This window comes from Crocuta crocuta, unplaced genomic scaffold (genome assembly GCF_008692635.1).
Source record: "Crocuta crocuta isolate KB4526 unplaced genomic scaffold, BGI_CrCroc_1.0 scaffold463, whole genome shotgun sequence".
NCBI classification, from domain to species: Eukaryota; Metazoa; Chordata; class Mammalia; order Carnivora; family Hyaenidae; genus Crocuta; species Crocuta crocuta.
This window is the reverse complement of record NW_027527929.1, coordinates 223,063-242,826: the sequence shown is the minus strand read 5'-3', so window position 1 is coordinate 242,826 and position 19,764 is coordinate 223,063. Positions and strand designations below refer to the sequence as shown.

At 50.5% G+C, this 19,764-nt stretch overlaps 1 protein-coding gene across 3 annotated transcripts in view; it reads left to right on the top strand.

Moving 5' to 3' along the window:
- CACNA1D (calcium voltage-gated channel subunit alpha1 D) overlaps nucleotides 1-19,764 on the top strand; it is a 311,617-nt gene that overhangs the window by 248,991 nt on the left and 42,862 nt on the right. For all 3 annotated transcript variants that reach the window (XM_077749464.1, XM_077749470.1, XM_077749467.1), the window contains 5 exons: nucleotides 1,130-1,276; nucleotides 2,685-2,886; nucleotides 4,915-5,073; nucleotides 6,389-6,499; nucleotides 14,495-14,578. In XM_077749464.1, coding sequence (XP_077605590.1) covers nucleotides 1,130-1,276; nucleotides 2,685-2,886; nucleotides 4,915-5,073; nucleotides 6,389-6,499; nucleotides 14,495-14,578 — 703 coding nt within the window. The remainder of the gene's footprint in view (nucleotides 1-1,129; nucleotides 1,277-2,684; nucleotides 2,887-4,914; nucleotides 5,074-6,388; nucleotides 6,500-14,494; nucleotides 14,579-19,764) is intronic.

The following is a 19,764-nucleotide window of genomic DNA, read 5'->3' as shown; positions in this document are numbered from 1 at the left end:
TATAGAATCTCTAAAATGGGGGGAGGGCATGCACTAAGACCTAAAATAACAATTCCCAAATGCCCCAGAGAACCCCACCACCCACCTTTCAGCCACATGGATAATCCCCCCCTCCTCCAAACTAGAACTCAAAGGTCGACTCCAGCATTCAGGAGCTGCTTAGCCTCTACTGACATGTTTTCTAGGCTGTCTTTCTTCCCTTGCTCTCCGCACCCACATTTGGGGCATAGTTTTGTTCACAGGAACAGGCAGAGGAGAGACAAGGTGGGAAATACTCATGCTTCTTATCCCAAGATGTCCAGAAGAATGTGAAGGCAGACATGACACCATCGCCTCAGGCTGTAAGACCGCGTAGAGGTCTGTGTTTCCCCATCCTCTGGGGATGGCACTGGCTGAGGTCTGGTCGCTCGCACTGCTTATGTTCCATTAGGGGTTTCTTTTCAGCAGAAGGCATAGTCAGAGAGTATCAGCCACGATATGGCTGACTGTGTACCCCTTGGGCATCATCCACGCAGGCTGTGGGGTGGGGGGTGCCCCCTGGAGTTTTTGTGGCATGGCAGGAGGGCGAAGACCCCTTCTCTTCTCTTGCTAAGCCTCTGCTTCCCCATCTGTGAAATAAAGACATTGGCCCCTTTCCAGAAATTAAATTCAAAGGCAAATACTGTGTATCAGAAATTATAGAATTATTTTAGAAAGAAAACTGGGAATATTGTTCATACAAAGAGAAAGAATATGATTACAACCAAAATGCAGAGAGGAGGATACACCTGGGTTTGCTTCCCGGAGCTTACAGAATTCTCCATGCCAAAGCCTCAGTCTTTAGCGTATGCTTTGAGCCTGTTGTATATGAGAGACGTTTACTTGGTAGTTTTCATTTGTTATCAGGCATATGCTGGATATCTGACTAGTTGCTCTAGAAGATAGTCATTAAACTAGTAGGTACTCAGTGATTATTGGAACCGTGGACTAGAATGAATGCAGGACATGAAGAGGAGAAACTCAGACTGTGCTCTGCTCAGATGTGGGGCCTGGATGGCAGACAGTGTGATGGGGCCTGGCGGTGGCCTTGGGGCAGCTGTAATCGATCTCAGGTCAAGCCAGGATGACCCACACTTCTTTTCCTCCCTAGGGGGCTTTTCATCCTCTACAAGGATGGGGATGTTGATAACCCTGTGGTCCGGGAGAGGATCTGGCAGAACAGTGATTTCAACTTTGACAATGTCCTTTCTGCTATGATGGCGCTGTTCACGGTCTCCACATTTGAGGGCTGGCCTGCGTAAGTATAGAGAACATCTCAATAACGTCCCAAGCCGTCCCTTCAGTCATTCAGTCATTCATTCCTGGTTCTAATGTGTGCCAGACATGGGCGGCTACCACTGGGCCATGTCTTTCACTGACCCACTCACTCACTCATTCATAAAATGTGTTTTGGGTACCAGCTCAATACAGTGTGGGAGAAACAGTGGTCTCAACATGCTCCTCCCTTCAAGGCCCCAAATTAGTCAGCGTATCAGGCAGTCAAACCAGGCAGGAGAGTCTGCCGTCTCAAAGATGTGCAGAATAGCATCCTGAAGAATGCTAGGATTTTGATGAGTAAAGTTAAAAAAAAAATTCAGGATGAAGGAAGACGGTAGAATACAAAAGGGAAGTCTCTTACACCGTTGTTACCCTGTGCTCTCATGGCCACCCCAGCCCCACCTCCTGCCACCTATACATACATACATATATACATACATACATACATACATACCCAGAGTCCTGGATGTCAAGTTCTCGTGCCCAGAGGACCTGAAGAAGGTGGACAAGTTCGCTCTCTCAGGCTGGCAGAACTCTCTGGATGCATGGGAGAGTCAGAGCTTTTTATGGGGGAGCCTGTGGAGTAAGAGGGTAGTTGGGTGGGACTTGTTCATTAGGGACTGGTCCTGCGGAGGGAAGAGGCAGTAGTGAGCCCTTTACCCTGTTGAGTGTGTTTTAGCAAGTCAGGATGGCAGATGAGGGAAAGGGAGCAGATTTGGGACCTAGGGCTCAGAGGAGCTGGGCTCATCTCCTGGCTTTGCCCCCAAGGAGTGTGACTTTGGTCACCTAGATCACTCTGTGAGCTCCATACGATGGGGATGACTGTATTGTCTGCCTTTGCAGATGGACGTGAAAGTGTGTAGCACAGTGCACTGTGGGGTGGTGCCTAGCAGTGCTGACTCTGCGTCATTGTGGGGGTAAATTAAACTTGGAGATGTTATGGTAATTTTCCTTCTTCCTCCTGAGAGTTCTGCTTAGCATATATTTAATTTCTGTGTATATTTCAGTTTGGGGAACCTCTCCTAGTTCTTTGGAAATCCCGGGTTGCTCGCTTATACTCCTTGTTGGCGTGTGTACAGCTTTCAGTTCTGCCGGTGTCTTGCACGTGATGTCCTTCCTCTCTCCCATCTGTCAGTAAAAGGAGCATTGTTGAATATCCATGAAATCTTTTCTCATGTCCTCAAAACATCAGCCATCGAATGTATTCAGGTGTTCCCTCCTCTGGGTGCTGGGCCGACTGGGCCTAATGCCAAGGAGGATGCCTCAGAGAGCTGTGTGTGTCCAGGGACTGTGGGTGGGCTCCCAGGGAGGGGTCTGCCAGGCAGGGGGCAGGCCCACAGAAGCCATCAGAAAAGGGGCACGTCTCACCTGGTCTTTCTGTTCTCCAGGTTGCTGTATAAAGCCATCGACTCAAACGGTGAGAATGTCGGCCCCATCTACAACTACCGCGTGGAGATCTCCATCTTCTTCATCATCTACATCATCATCGTGGCTTTCTTCATGATGAACATCTTTGTGGGCTTCGTCATCGTCACATTTCAGGAGCAGGGAGAGAAAGAGTATAAGAACTGTGAGCTGGACAAAAATCAGGTTAAAGTCACACACTGTTTGGGCTTCTGTCCCTTGAGGGAGAGAGGAGTGGCTTGTTTCTTGCCAGCTTCCTCCATGCACAGAGAAGGACACGTATCTGCTGGCTGTCCCGGCATCTCAGGCCCTGTTCACAGCACCCTCTCAGCTAGTTTGGGTCATTGCGGGGAAGAGTGAGCTTTCCAGATACAGATTAGACCTTGTAATTGTGAAATTCACCATCTCCTATGGAGAAGTCAAAGAATTGCTTAGGCCGCCTTCTGTGGGCATGACCCACGACTGATGGCTCATAGTCTTGGGAGGGATGTGGCCAGGGGCCAGAAAGCCCCCATTGCCCCTCCCACAGTCCTTTGAGGGCTGGGGTGTGGATTGTGTCTTATCTTCTCGCCCTCAGCACTATTGATATGTTAGGCTAGATAATTTTTCGTTGAGCTTTGTGTGCTTTGTAGGATGTTTCGCAGAATGCCTGAACTAGACCCACTCATTTCCAGTAGCAACCCACCGCCCTGAGTTTTGACAACCAGAACTCCTCTACAGACATTGCAAAATGTTCCCTGGTTGAGAACCATTGACTTAGGAGGAAGTGACCTATCACACTGCAGGGGAAAGTCACTAACTTTAAACCTGGATCTAAGATTGCACTGGCGTCACTCTCATTATCCACTGCTTCGTTTAAACCAGTCTGATAGTGGCAGGGGCCTTTGGCTCTGATTGGGTGATGATGTGAGGGAGCCGGGAGACCTGTGCTCTGGGCTTGCTGTAGATTGAGGGCACCCAGGAGTTGCTTTTAGAGGTCCCTTCCAGCACTAAAAGGTGGTGAGATGGAGATACAGCTCTGGGAGTTTCCCCGGGGCCCTGGCTCACTAGCACCTCCATTTGAGGCTGACATAGGAGCAGGGATCATCTGCCAGCCTGGCTTCTGGAGGGGAAGTGGCTGTGCTAAGACTGGGTGTCTCAGGCTGTAGCTGTGCCCTCTAGAGCAATGAGGACAGAGCTGGCTTGATTTGTAGGAAGATGTTGCTTTGAGTTGTCAGATCCCATCAGGGATGGTCAGAGGGAGGCCTGGCCCCACCCTCTTTGTCCCCCACTCCCCCACCTCCCACCCCTGGAATAAGAATGTCAGGGCGAGGCCCAGGCCTGCGGGTGGCAGAACCAGAGCTACAGTCATGTCAGCACTTGAGGTCCGGAGCAAGTTCAAATTGAGATCACTGGAGTCAGCGTGCAAGATCTCAGCAGGGCCAGATCCTGGACACAGGGAGCCTGTCTCAAGTCAGAACCCAGGGTGAAAGCAGGAGATGGAGTAGGTCTGGGTCTAGGAGCAAGTGGGGTCTTACACTGAGCCAAAGGGCTGGGGGTCCCTCCAGGCTGCAAAGGGTGGACCCAACTCAGCCTCAGAATGAGTGAGAAGGACAGCGCTCTGGGGATCATTGCTGACCACATCCTGGGGCCTCTGAGATGAGCACGACAAGCTCGTGAGTGTCAAAAGATCCCAGACAGACCCATAGCCAGGTCACCATTAGACACGTGTGGTTAATACAGTCTGGCTCCCAAGAGGCATCTCGTGTGGATCGGGTCTCAGGGTGTGAGCCCAGTCTTGCTGGCCCTGGAGGGTTTCTGTGCCTCTCATTACCTGACTTCCTTCCTGGTGCCAGAACTCCAGGCATAACACACCAGCAGAGAGGACAGGAGGGAATGGGACCTGGGTTAGGCCTCGCTCCTCTGGTAGGCACCGCAGGACCTCCAGCAAGGCACTGCACAGCTCTGGACTTCCGTCGTAATAAGGAGACTGGAAGCAGATGGGGTGCTCTGCTAACTCACCCCCCAGCTTGCTGTGAGGAGCCGATGAGGTGACAGAGCTAGGGGCCCTTTGCCAGTGACCTAGTGTGGCACCAGTGGGGGTGGCTACCGTTGTTTCCTCCAGTCCACAGTCCCCCGCAGTGGGTGTGTGTCTGTCCTTTCAAAGCGGGCGGATGTGTGTCCCCTCCCACAGGTGTGCTCAGGACCCCTCCTTGCTCTTTTCTGCCGTTGCAGCGTCAGTGTGTCGAATACGCCTTGAAAGCACGTCCCTTGCGGAGATACATCCCCAAAAACCCCTACCAGTACAAGTTCTGGTACGTGGTGAACTCCTCGCCTTTCGAATACATGATGTTTGTCCTCATCATGCTCAACACACTCTGCTTGGCCATGCAGGTAAAAATGGAGACAGCCGTGGGGGTCACGTCTGGGCCTTCTGCGCAGCCCCCTGCCCCAAATTCTCAGGGGGGAATGCCACCCCATCACAAGAGAATGGGTTTGATTTTCTGATGAGTCTGGGCTGTAGGTTGGCCAGAGCCCCATTCTGGCTAACAGCTATCATGGTAGGCGTTGAGGATTGCTCTTGTGTTTAAGAGCCTGTCTGTACAGCATGACCATAAGTAACGTTTCCATGGAGCCTGAACCTGGCATTCAATTCTATAAACATTTACTGTGAGCCTCCTGAGGCCAGGGAGCATTTGAGGACTAAAGCTTGGTCTGTGTGGAGCTGGACAGGCAGGCATTCCAATCCTGCCTTACTCCTTACCAGATGGGCAGTCTTGGCAAGATTATTTAAATCCCTGAGCCTTGCGTCCTTCATTGGCATAATAGGAAATCTACTATATCTATGCCAGAGGTAAGGTTTGCACTGGATAATTCACATCAGGCATTGGCACTGGGACTGTCACAGAGTAACACCCAGTGTTGAAAAACAAAACATAAGCCACATTTCTGTCCTCAAGGAGCCCTCAGTGTGGGGGTGGGGAATCTTCCAGTTCATGGAGGAGACCTTGACCTGCATTATAGCCACTTCTTGCTACACTGGAGGCAAGGCACGTAACTCCCTTCAGTTGGTCAAGTTGGTGTACACAGTGAGCAGGTCTGGCAGTTATATTGTTGAGTAGTTACTGCCCTATCACAGAAGCAAAGTTTCCACACAATTTGAGCAAATCAAACCAACTGCCAGTGCTGTCTGGAATATGGGTCTAAAACCCACCAGAGATACATTTTCTGGCATGGATTTTTTTTTTTCAATTTAAGAAGTCTTTATGAATGAGAAGGACCACATGTCAATGTAGGGAAAAAGTGTGAGGTCAAGATAATACTGCCTTTTATTGAACATGGACCTAAATAATGGCATCAAATTTATCTCCAACTGAATCCTACCTTTAGTCGTAGGCATTTGGGTAGGTTCTGCCTTGTGCCTGGGTCAAGGCCCTGAGCATAAACCCAGCCAGGAAGAAGGGTGGGTTCCCTTCATCCTGAGCAGAGGCAGTGGATGTCTTTCCCCTTCATCTTCCAATCATCCTCATTCTGTTGAGGCGCCCTGTGCTTTGCGGTGAGTCAATCATGTGTGCTAGAACCAGTGAAGGTTGTCTCCATGTCCAAGCAGAGGGTGGATGCCTGCAGGGAGCAGGGGGCTGGGGAGCCTCCTCTCGTGAGTTGGCCGGGCTGGGCCTTCTGAGAACTGTGCCTCTGTCTTCATCCACAGCACCACGAGCAGTCCAAGATATTTAATGACGCCATGGACATTCTGAACATGGTCTTCACTGGGGTGTTCACCGTCGAGATGGTTTTGAAAGTCATCGCATTTAAACCTAAGGTGAGTCACTGGACCTGACTCTCAAAGTCTGTTCCTGAGTCACCCCAGAGAAGCACACACTTCCTGTTCATTGTGTGTTACCAAGTTACGCCGAATTGCTCTGGCCGATAACTGGGTTATCACCTGAGAATGTTAGAATCTCATTAGGGCATCTGTCTACATATTGGAAAACAAAACTACAAAACAAAACCTCATAAAAACAATTCTGAGAAAAAGAAGAGAAGGGTACAGAATTGGGAATTGGCAGAATGGAACTTGTTTTGAAACTAGATTTTTCCGTCTCTAGAATAACATGTCTCAGGGAAACTTGCCTCATCGCTTGATCACTGGAGACACTGTTTTACACAGAATCTTCAGAAAGAATTCAGCCTTGATTTTACTCTTAGGTTTCCAGGAGAAAGACTTTGGTTTTATTTGTTCTTGGTCTATAGCTTCTTTTTCACCTTTTATGGAAAGTTCTGCCAATTGGAGATCTCCACCCGCCATGCCACCTTTCATTTATTTGACCTAGAAAATGTCACTTGACTTTAGGACCAAACAAGACGTGAAGTTTGTCAAATTCTGTTGGGCTAGTCAGCATATCCTCTCGCCCTTGGGGAGAACGTGAACCCAGTCCCACAGCTGTCAGTGTCTGTGGTTGAACAGATTGATAGAACAGTGTCAAAGAGCACACCCAACTTTGGGTCTAAACTCATACTCCCCGTTTGCTAACACGAGTGTGTTCCTTAACTGCTCTGTGCTTTAGGTTTCTCCCCTGTAAAATGGGGACACTCCCAGTTCTGTTTCATAAGGCAGCTGTGAGGGGTAAAGAATCACTATCTGTGCCATGCTTAGAAAAGTACCTGGCATGTGGTAACATGCTGTGGGCGTGCCAGTACTGTTACTCTGACCACCACCACCGTTGTCATCACATAATGATGCCCCCTTGTTCTAAAACTGTAGACAGAGGCGCAGACCCTGGCTGGGCTGTGGGATGTTTGACCCTCAGCCTTTTTGCTAGCAAAGCCCCAAGCCATTAGAATGAGATGGTGACAGAATTCCGTGACCCAGTTATTTATTCATCTGTGTGTAAGGTATCTGACAACACTGATTTTACTGAGACTTGGATTATGAAGTGATGGTTTTCATATACTCCCTATTTACATGGAATTCTAATTTAAAACTGTTCCTTTCTTTAATTTGAATTAATTTCTATGCAATCTTTATCAGATCTTTGTGGACCAAAAAGAAAGGACACTTGTAAGTGATCACTTGGGGTGATTGCAGTGGGGTCCAATTTGGCACTTTATGCATGGCCAGATGTTACTTACTGTGACTTGTCCACACCTACATACATAAGCATTTCCTTCTTTTCCAAATTCATCTTAATTTCCTTTGAGATTTTTTTGGTTTGCTTCCCTGTCACCTTTACTTCTCTGAACAATATTTGTTCGGACTGATGAAAAAGGTTGCCAAATAAGAACATCAAAAGGACTTGAGAAGATGCAACACGGAACATATCTCTGGAACATTCCTAGATGCCCTTACCGTGTCTTTCCCTGCCTGGTGATTAAGCTCTGAAGTTTTTGAGAGCTTGTTCTGGGCTGAAGAGAAGGCATACTCACCCATGGCATGTATGTGTGAGAGAGCGCTTGCGTGTGTGTGTGTGTGTGTGTGTGTGTGCAGATGCGCACCCACTGGCAGGCCAGCGCACCAAGGGGCTTGCACACCCCTCTGCCCTGTAACCCACTGATACCAGACCTGGGAAGAGGGGTTGGTGGCATATGATCAGACTGGTTGATATCAAGATGGAAATGAGTAGCTAATTTTTAATCAGTGTTGATTAATCAGAGTTTTAAAATGAGTGATTTCTGCTAGGAATCGTGCTTTGTTGTTTTGCCCAGCGAGATACTTCCATAGTGTAAAATAGCAAAAGGAGCATCCCTGTGCTTGCAAGCATGGTATCTGCAGTCACTGAAGCCAAGAGAGACAGTTTCTGATGAGGAGCAGAAAAGAATCAATTCACCAAGAAACAGAGCTCTTCCTAAAATGCTCCCGGACTTTTCGTTGTTTTTCTCTTCTGGTTGACAAAGCAAGCCAGGGCGGGGAGGTTTTCACTAAGAAGTTGGTGAGGCCCCTCCTCCCCCCTCAGAGGAGCAGTCAGACTGTGGAGCCTGTGCGTAGAAGCTGCTGAGGAATCTTGCAGGAGATAGCTGCCTGGGACAGGGGGGTGGGAACCCTAGCCTGTGGTTCTCATTTCAGGAAAGCCTTTGTCTCTGTGTGGCATTTGATACAGGGCCCCTCTGGGCAGCGTTCTCCACAGTGAGGGACACACCTTCTAGGAAAACTTGTCAGTATCTGTCAGGAGAGATGGGCTTGCAGCCATTCTGGGATACAAATCCAGAGAGTGGCATTGGACGAAACCCTCCCTGATGGACAAGGAAGCACCGTGAGGAAGATCGGTTAAAAGGAGCTGGGAAACCTGACCATGGGGGCCTCTGTTCAAGAGACTAACAGAAAGGCAGGGCCTCCCAGGAGGATGGGTTTAGGGAGAAGTGGTTCCAGGACTGGGCAGGTCAGGTAACCCCACCTCCGCAACTGGGCAGGGCTGAGGTTGGGAACCCAGAGCGGGGACCACCCGGGCTAGGGAGGCAGGCTCAGTGCATGGGAAGAGGTGTTCTGAGCATTGGCCAGGCAAGAGTGGGGGGTGGTAAGGAGCCGAAGAGCACAAGAATTAGGGAAAAGCAAGCAAGCTGTTAGGTGTATTATGTCTGCCCCTCAAGGGAACACCCACCATCGGGCATTGATTTTGCACACTCTAGATTGTGCTTTTGACTTGGAGGTAATGTTCCATCCAAGGGTTTTGAATGAAAGGTAGGTCATAATTTAAGTGAGAAATAAGCCCACTTTCCTGGCCTTTCTCTCCAGTACTCCAAGGGAAAGGCACTGGAATTATCTGATGAATTCTCTTGTTCCAAGGAGAGAGATTGAGGACAAAGGGCCTTTCCCAAAGTGCTGGCTCCTGCAGGAAGTAAGGAGCACTTCCAGTTTGCTGAGCTCCCTCCCCCCTTTGTGCTTCTTGATGTCACCCATCTCTGTCCAGCATGTGCCCGAAGCCAGGTTAGCTGCCATGGCTGCAGGATCTTCCCCCAACAGCGACACTTTGTTCACAGGTCTGCATTTTGATCTTGGTTCTACCTCAGAAATGTATAATTTATACTCCTAGCCACTTAGGCTTTGGAAAAGGAAAGGGTAGTTGGGTTTGGGGGAAGAGAGTGGTTTGGTGTCATTCTCTTACAGCAGTGCAGAGTTGCGACACCGTGGAGGATGGCATCCGGTGCCACCAGCCCTCCAAGGTAGCATTCCCTGCCCCAGGGTCCCTGGCAGGAGTAAGGGCTCCTGTCAAAGCCTTAGCAATCATTTTCAAGGATATCCTCCACCTCCTGGAAAGAACATTTGATACTGTCTTTACAGCTCCTCAGGGACCACATCTGTGCTAGGGATTTATTCTAATGCCAAATATCCCTTGAGATCAAATAGCCTTCTCCTTAGCTAGGACTTTGGGCCAGATTTCATGGGCTCAGCCTGTGTCTTCGAGGTCAGGGTTTCCCCTGGTTCTCTCCTGGTCCCCCTCTCACCTGGCAAATGCACATGGCCTAGGGCTTCACGGGCCCCTTCCGTCTCATCCAGGCCCCTCCTTCCCAAGTTCCCTAGACTGCAACGTCTTCCCCTCCTCAGCCCTCTCTGTTCATCTCCCACAGGGAAACTCTGGTACCAGCCACCTGCTGCCTGAGAAAAAAACCTTAGAGTTTTCTTAGTCTCATGTTCAAAGTCTTTCACCAGACACTGGCTCATTTGTACTTCTGCCTTGTTTCTCGTTGCTTTCCCTATCTTTCCTTCTACACTCCCCACCCCCAACTGCTAACAAGCTAGACCTTTCCATGGCACATCCTTCTGTATCTGGAAGCCCTTCTTTTGCCTGGTTATTCTCCAAAGCCTGTCTGAAATGTTGGCTCCTCTGTGATGTCCTCCCCACCAGCTCAGCCGCAGTCTGTTCTTCCTTCACCAGTGTGTCTGGTTCAGGCTCACAGTGCATCATCATCATCCATTGGCTGCCGAGCAGTGGCTTGAGGTCATAGGCTAGGTCTCCCATGTGTCACGCAATGCCTGCTGCATGCTGGCCACCCAATAAGGGTTGGTGGGATGAAGAAAGGAGTAAGTGGATAAGCCTGTAGGTGCAGGCTTTTGGCATTAGTGGTACACAGGGTCTTTTCTGTCACCGGATATTTGATCAGGGTAGAGTGGCCAAAAGTGAATGTGTTACTTTAAGCCCCCACCTGACCTTTCGAAAGGCTTATGCTAAAGAGCGGCCAGTCACAGTGTCTACTGAAAGTTGGTACTATGGGTTATCTCTTGGGTCCAATACTGCCCAAACGGCCCCTGGCAGAAATCACTGCATGACCTGGCTGCCTTGGCAAACCACGACAGCAAGCGATCTGTGTAGGCGCCTTCAGGTCTGTGGACGAGAGAGGCTCCAGGCAGCAAAAGGAATCTGGACTTGGTCTGCTTCTCTTGTTTCTGCTCCACGAACATAACCCCATGCTGTGTGTGCTGAGACTGCCTATATCCGGGCTGGAGGGTCCAGCTTTCCCGCAGGAGCCCGCCATCAGGAGGGAGATGGACATTGACGGACAGAGCTCTTGGAGATGGTGAAAGTTCTGACCCCAATGCCCACATTGCTCTGCTTTATGATTTAACATTTCTGAGTCACAAGTGTTTCTGAGTAATAGATACCATTGCATGGGGCTGACTTGCTTGGTCTTTTCCAGCCAGTAGGGCTGAACAAGAAATAAGAGTTACTCTAGCTGGGTACTAGAACCTGGTGGTTCCACTTGAGGGGCCCTGGCCTCGGCATTCAGTGGCAGGAAACTCTATCATTTTTGGCCAAGAGAAGAGGACATGGGGATGGGCACTCTGCCAGAAGCCCTGGTCTCACCTTTTGGCTCCCCAGACTCTATAGTGACTTTGGTGGGAAGAGGTGGGAGACTGAGTGAGACTCACTCAACTATGACTTTATTACATAGGGGGCTACTAAACAAGGAGTCAGATGTGGGGAGTAAGAGCACCTGGTGTTTTCTGTCTCCCCTGAGCCCCTAGCACAACCCCGGGTCAGAGCCCATGACTGTGGCCACCTGCATCTGCTCAAGCCTCCTGTTGCCTGGATCAGGGGTGTGTACCGTCAGTCCAGGAGTCCTCTAGGACATGGGCACAGTTTTGTGAGTGTGAGGGATCTTCTGAAGAGAGTTAATGAGCTGGTCAAAACATTCCAGCACCCCCAACGTTAAGCCCCTGTTGCACCAAATGGGCCAGTTAGAGAATAGTGTGTAGGCCAATGGGAATGACCCAGAGGTAAGTACTGATAATTCTGGAAAAGCAAGGCAGGAACTGCTTAGGAATAAAGTCCAAAGTTGGTATGTAGGTGGTGGCCTTGGCCTTGGATGAACAGCCTGCTGTAATGGGGGGAGCAGTGTGTGGGGTGCAGCAGTGGGCAGAGGCTGGTTGTGTGCCTGGACAGGAGAGGAGGAGAAACTCGGGGTCTTCAGCTGTTCTCTGTACCCTGGAAGCCTGAGTGTTGCAGTACACGGCTGTCTCAGTGAGGCATCAGCCCCTCTCTAGAGGAGGTGGGAATGACCGGCATGCTCTCCTTAGCTTTGGACTTGCTGTTAAATCCAGGAAGGGCAGGATGGGCTCTAGTCCTGAGTAGAGTCTGTGGCCAGGCTGCCGGTCAGATGCCTTTTTGTTGCCCGTGAACAAGGGAACCCAGTACTCGATCAATCCAGGCACCCCCAGGGCAGCACTCAGTACCCCGACCCAGCTGCCTTGTATGTTAAGAGGTCTTCGTCCATGAAGAAGCTGTGTGCTCCTTTGGGTCCAGGTGCGAGCTCTGTCTCCTGGCCCGCCAGTGTGACCGGTGTGCTCAGTGGCACTAGTCTGGTCCTCAGAGGGGCTGGCCTTGCCCCTGTCTGGCAGCCAAGAATCACGCAGCATTGGGACGAAAAGCTAGAAGATGCTAAATGCGGTGTTCCTAAAGACTTGTTCCATCAGATGTGTGCATACAGGTTGTCAGCGACTCCCTTTACCTGTTAGAGGCCTGAGAAGGGGGTCTGGGAGGATAGCAGCCAATGTGGTAATGTGTGACAGGGGAGGGGAGGAAAGAGGGGAGCAGTGGGTGAGAAGTCATGATGATTGGGTGGGAAAATCTTACATTATTCAAGATGAAACTTTTAAAAGGCCAAACCATGAGTCAGTGTTACAGCTCTCCCATAAATGCCCTGGAGTGATCAACTGTAACTAGAATAAGCATCCCCTCTCCAGTTATCAAGATGGCCAACATGTCCACATTCTCTATTGTGTCACCAAAGGCTGGGGCTCTGCAGTGGCTTCTTTGGGGCCTGAATGTGATCATGAGTTCATGGAACCTGACACTTCAAAGTACCTTCTGCTCTGGTTTTCTTCATCTGCACTAAGTGTACCCAGTTGCAAGCGTGGTTGGTCCCTTTTTATGTAATTTGGACCTGAAAATTTTTATTTCCAAAACATGTCCTGACTTCTTGAAAAGACACTGTTGATTTGCAGACAGAGCCGCTGACCTTGCAACCAGAAGCCTCTGTGCCCAGTGCTCACCCCCCACCCACACCCTGTCCAAGGTCTTCCAGAGGCAGTGGGCATGCAATGTGCAAGCCCACAGAGGGAATATGTAAAATGTATACCATAGATACATAGGGGGACAGATAGGCGGATTGATAAGCCACGCTCATAGATATGTTGTACCATCACGATGGCTGTAGGATATGGAGATCTAAATGATGATAGGTTGCTAGCCACGGAAGAAAGAGACCCTGCGATGTGTTGAGCAGCAGGCTCAAGGCTCTGGGGTAGATAGTGGGACTAGTAGAGGAGGGGATGGAAGAGTCAGCACTGAGGGCTTTCAGGGGGATAGACCTGCAAAGACCCAAAATTCAGTGATGAGGACATGAGAGACAGAGACAGAAAGAGACAGAGAGGCAGAAGTGGGTATCAGGAGGATCTGAAAAGGTCCCTTCAAGGGGCTGGCATTTGGTCTGACCTTGAAGTAGATTTGGGTAGACAGAGCTGGGATTTCAGAGGCATCAGGAGCAGTAAAAGAAACTTCTGGTGGTTTTGAGGGATGGCGAGGAGCCCTCTTGGCCTGGTAGGTGAAGAGGGGAAGGAGGAGAGCTTGGGGCTAAGGGGGGTTATCGAGGTCAGTAGGATGCTTAGTGCATCATCGCCCTTGACTGCTCTTTTCTTTTGTAAGACCTCCATGGCTCTCTACACAGCCCTCTGTCCCACAGCCCAGAGTGAGTGTCCCTGCCACGGCTCTGTGCCCTGGACTGTGTGCATCACTGTGCCTCTGTCCTCGTGTGCCCAAGAGCTCTGTGAGGACAGAGCACACCTGTAATTCTTGGGCGGGTGAGGAGCAGGAATGTTTGCTGGTTTAAGGGCAGAGAATGGAGAATGTGTACATGCCTGGTCACAGTGCTCTTTAGCTGGGAGAAGAGAAGGATGTGGTGTGATTGGGGACCCCATGGAAGGATCAGGGGGAGGGCCTGCTGACCCCTCTGTGTAAGAGCTGAAATCTTAGAAAGGTTTGAAGTTGTGATCCCAGGGGCAGGGGCAGGATTTCCAGGTGCTGCCCCTCTGCCCCCCACCCTGCAGACCCTCTTACTTGTCTGGTGCTGCCCAGGGCCGTGGGTCTGCGCTGTGCGTGCGTGCACGTGTGAATGTGTGTGTGCACGCGCCCTCTCTCACACATGTAGGTGCACCCCATCATGTGTCCCTTTCCACCAGTGGATGCTACTGTTGCCTCCCTTTGGCTCTCCCACCCCAGCTGGTTGCCATGGGTGCCATGGGGCCTCGGATATGTCCCCATATGATCCGTGTGGCGTTTCGTTCCTACGTGCTCACAAACGTCTGCCCCCTGCCTGCTCTGTCCAGGGGTACTTTAGTGACGCCTGGAACACGTTTGACTCCCTCATCGTAATCGGCAGCATTATAGACGTGGCCCTCAGCGAAGCCGACGTGAGTATACGCCCGCCGTGGCCGCCCGCCTCCTTGTTCTCTCTCTGTCTGTGCACATTCTGCTCCCTGCCCTGCACTGGCATCACCTGGACAAGTCACAGGTCCCAACCTCACTCGATCTAAAACCAGGCATTTCTGACGAGAGCCGTGGACAAGAGGCTTGTGAGGGTAGAGCTTTATCCTAGGCCTTTCCAGATACAGATCAGCTTTTGGAGGGCTGACTCCTGCAGCGTTTCCCACCTCACTGGTAGGCAGGGCAGGACAGGTGTCTCTAATTGTCTCTATTTGCTATGTCAGCAGCAACACCCAAAGTGATGTACCTGTAACGTGTGTTTGTTTTAGGGTGATTTTTCAAGTAGCCGGGTGGCATAATGCCAGAATGTTCCCTTTTTATAACACTGTCCTTTTCTTCTTTTTTCCTGTTGTGCTTCCTCTCTGTGGCTTCTGAATGCTTGCCCTAACAGCACTATTTCACTGATGCATGGAACACTTTTGATGCCTTAATTGTTGTTGGTAGCGTCGTTGATATTGCTATAACTGAAGTGAATGTAAGTAGCAAATTTTGTGTCCTGTAACGTGATTGTTTTTGTTAAGTCTAACACTCAGGAGCCTAGAAACCCTATCCATGGGTCTTCCTACACTTTAGAAATTTGGGCATATGCTAGTTTTCAAAGACAGAGAACATTTTGTAGTCCCCCCTCCCTCACCCAAACCCCTCTTCCGATCAGAGAGTAGAGAAGTAAATGTAGAATTGCCATTTTAGAACTAAAACATTATTCTTTTTTTAAAAAAAAGTTCTTGTTAAAATGTTAAGGGCTGCGAGTTATATATGCGAGTATATGAACATTACCACTCCCTAGCTGTGTGACCTTGGCTGGTCACCTGACTGCTTTGAGCCTCAGTCTTTTCAGCTGCAAAATGGAGTTCATCACATGTGCCCTGGTACCCACAGCAGTTCTGTGAAGGCACAGGAGGTAAATTTCACGGCCACACCATGAGCCCGTGGCAGCTGCTGCTGCTGTGTCCTCACCTGTACCTTGTGTACCCACCGAGTGTGACTGTGACACTGGGGAACACCCCTCATCTTAGCTCCCCAAACGATGATGCACATTGAAGCCTGCCCTGGACCAAGGGAAGGAGGGCCTCCTGTATATTGGGAGAGGGTGTCCCTTCTCCACTGTTGCACTTGATGGAGCCCTTTAAAAAGGAAACAAGTGCGCTAGTGGTGAGATAGGTGGAGCGAGCCCACCCTTCAGGAAGTTTCCTGAGAACCCTCCTTCGAGGGGAGCACTGCCTCCCTCCAGCTCCTCCTGCATCTAGCCCGTGCCTAAGCCAGAAGGATGTGAGGCAGGCAGAAACGGCCCTGCTCTCCTGGCCTGCCCCCAGTTCGTCAGCGAGGCTTGGTGGGTGTCCAGCGTGTGTACCCCTGTTGTGTAGAGCCCGTTGTGGGGAGGAACGGAGCATGGGGTAGACCTGCTGTGTGGTGTTGGCTTCCTGCTCCATGTGGCCAGCGCAGCCCTCCTCCCTCACCCCTGGCCGGGAAGAGGCCTCCTCGCTCTGCCTGGCTGACATCTGCAGGGTTGTACGGCCCATCCTGGTGTCCACACAGCCTGTATCAAATAGTGGCAGTCCCTGTGAATGCCACTGCTTTGGGGCCAAGCTAATCCTGGAGCACAGAACAATGAGACAGCTGCTGGCCCGGCACTCCTCAGGCCTGACAGCCCTGGTCCTGGTTCAAAACTGACTTGCTGGACCTGGGGCCTCAGTTCCCCTATGGATCCACTGGGGTGATGATATGTGCCCTTCCAGCTTCATAGGTATGTTGGGATGATAACATGATATGAATATTTGTGAAAATACCTGCTATAAAACCTAACACACTAGGGAGATACAGGCTATTATCCAATTGTAGATTTTCCATGGACCGATAAGTGAAATGGATTGTAAGACAGGTCCCTGAGAGTGTGATTTAAGTCTCACAACACCCAAATCCATGCCACGACAGGGCATTAAAGTGGTATTTTACTAGACTTAGGAAGATACACGCCTACCAACCTCCGTAAATTTAGGTAAATTCCACTTTATGTGAAATATTCCATAACTCAGCTATAAAATTGTCATTCATAATGTGTAAATTATGCTCGGTTGTAAAATAATCTAATGCTAATGGCAGAACAGCAGGACCCTAACTGGGCTGCCAGGGGCTCTCTCTGGAATTTATGACCAGGCATCTGCCTGCTTAACTGTCTCCTGATGTAAAGCACTTACAACCTTCATCAAAGTATGCTTACATGAAAGTTCTGGAACAGACCCTTATGTAAGTCAGAGATGGCCTATAATGGAGATGAAAACAGAATAAGCTACAGATTCAGCAGGTCTCCCTGGAGTGCTCTGTGCTCAAAGTGATGTGCACGCAGTGAGCATAACTACATAGTTTCTGGGTACCAGGATGTGGCCAGGGCTCATTGGCTGAGCCAACAAACCAGCTCTCCAGTGTCTCAACCACCTGCTGGCTGGCAGGGTGTGGCGCTGGTGGCCTCAGTCGACAGCACGTGCCCAGCTTCCTGGCTGCCCTTCCGTATGCTGGGGGTAGGAGTGCACCACGCCCATCCCCTCTGGCCCAGCCTTGCTCGTTGGTGTCTCACATATGTCCTCCTTTGTGTTTTATCGGTCAGGAAAGCTGCAGGGGTACAAGAACCCACACTGGATTTTCTAGTTAGCACTTGACTTTGGGGTGCCTGCACAAAACACCCTTTCACTGGGCCCATTTCTGGCACTCAGTTGGACTTTCAAAATCACACTGGTGAACATCCTCCTACTGTTTTCTAGTCGGTGACTTTCCTGCAGCCAGATATAGCCCGAGACAACACCTCCCTCAGCTGGTGGCCATGCCAGTTGTCCACCCTGGTAGAACCCCTTGGGAGATGTCAGCAGTTCTGTCCTGGGATGCATTGCACAGCGAATGATCAAGGCCACCTTCTCATTTATTCAGTCTCTCCCCACACATGTCCTGGGCACGTACACACGGGTCACAGACACAAAGATAAAAGATACTGGATGTCCTCAACCCCTGGTGGTATAACTGTCTGGGTGGGGTTGGGAATTCCTACATCACCCTCTCCTGCGCATGCCTAGTTCCCCAGTGGACCAACGCATACCGTACCCCTTGCTGGCCTTATCTTCCAAGATCCTGGGCCAGCCAGCTTCAATAGCCTTGGTCCATGTTGGCTGTTTTTAGCTGCAATAAGTCATCATTTTTTGCAATATTTAACTTGCTGTGCTCTCTCCCCCAACCTCTATTGATCTTCCTTTTCTGTTGCCTAATTGATTTTCATGTTGGTTTTATTTTTAGAAAATTGTAGCGGCAAGTATATATAAACATATATACGGTGATGTTGTTAAAGCAAAAGCACTCTAAAGACTGTATACTTGTTTTTGGCTTCCCCACCTATGGTTTTCACTGAGTTTCACGGGGTGTGCTATTTATTACGGGTTGCGGTCATCTAAATTGTTTCCCATCCCCTGTGTCCAGTCTCCACCTGGGGTCTGGGCTTGGGCCATCTCGGTCAGTCACGCTTGGCTCTGTGACTTGCCAATGTAGTCCTCAAGAATGATTGATCTGGCCTGCAAATGAGAAATCTAACTTGCGTTGGTACTGTTTGCAGAAACATTTTGGATGGCCCTTTCTGTTGTCCTGCTTGATGCTCATCCAGCCCTCTCCTGCTGCCCCCGCCCCACATGCCTACCCTGCTCTGATCATGGTCTGATGGCTCTCACAGACTTGTCTTTATCACATCTGGTCATAACATCACCAAGCTGCTAAAATGTCAGATGGCAACTGTTAGGCTCGCTTTGGCTCCCCCTCAGATGCCTGTTGGTTCCCTGAACGGGGAAATGAGTGAGCACCCCATTCTCCCTAACCCAGGCAGTGGCTGTTCCTCACACTGAGTCTTTTCCCACCGTTGTTATTGCCGGGGAGGCAAAATATCTGTGCAGAAGCCACGACTGCCTTGTACTTACTTACTGAAGAGCATGTGAAAAGTCAGCAGGGAGCTCACTCCCAGGGACCCAAGAGTTGTCCCTGACCTGTCAGGTACCCAGTTTGGACCAGATGACCAACAGCTGTGCTCAGCTTCTGGTTGGTTGTTCAGCCCTCCATTCCAGAAGCCAGCCCTTTTCCAGGGACCAGGTCACAGGTTTCACAGTCTCAGAACTGTGAACAGTTCTGTGTACAGAAGCTACCTCTCCCTAAAGAGTTCCATGTGAGTCAGAAGGAGCCAGAGGGAAGCTCTCTCCTCCCCCTGCAAAGAGTGGGTTCTCCAGGATGCCTCGAGTTAACTGGTTCTGGGGTGCTGGTTTGCTTCCCGTCTGAACTAGAAAACCACATCATCTCAACCTTACCAGGAAAAGAGGGGAGTTAATATAGCAAGTGCAGACTGGCCTTTGGTTGCACTTGGGAGACTCAGGGCTTGTTGCTAGGGGTGGGCCCCGGCCCTGCCTCTTGACAGCCTTTCAATGGCCTTCCTGTGTGAAGGTGCCAGAAGGAATAGCAGGGAGCCTCAGGGATCTAAGGATCTTTCTGGACCCTGGCATATCGTTTGGCCTCCTGGGGCTGAGGGCAGTCTCCCCATGGGGTTCCCAACTGAAGACAGGGGCACCTCAGAGTTGGAAGGAGCTGCCCAGGCCTCTAGCCCAAGCCCGGAGATGGCGCTGCAGTCCCCTCTATGAGGACCAACCATGCAGCCCTGGTATCTGGTTTTGGAAAACTACCTGGGGAGTGAGCTCTTTTCCAGTTTCAGCCTCTGCGAGCATCCTGTCGTTGATCCTGGGATGGCACAGAGCATCGGCTCACCCATGCTCCCGCCACACCCTTCACAGCCTGCTGTGTTTCCAGGCCTCCCCCTCACCCCGTGGGGAACACAGGGATGCAGTCTAACCTATTTGCATTGCTAGAGTACTGAGCCCTCATCAACTCCACGAAAACCCACTGCTCAGTGGTAACAGCCTAAGTGGGCTTTTCCAGGGGCCCCACTCTCTATGGCCAATCCATGTGGAAAAGGACTTTGCTGGTATGGGTGACCATCTGAAGAGTGCCCGACTTTGCCTCAGCCCAGGGCTGCCGTTCCCCGCTCTAGCAGAGCCTTAGAGTCACATGGGAGCTTTTAAAACTCCTAACGCCCTGGCAC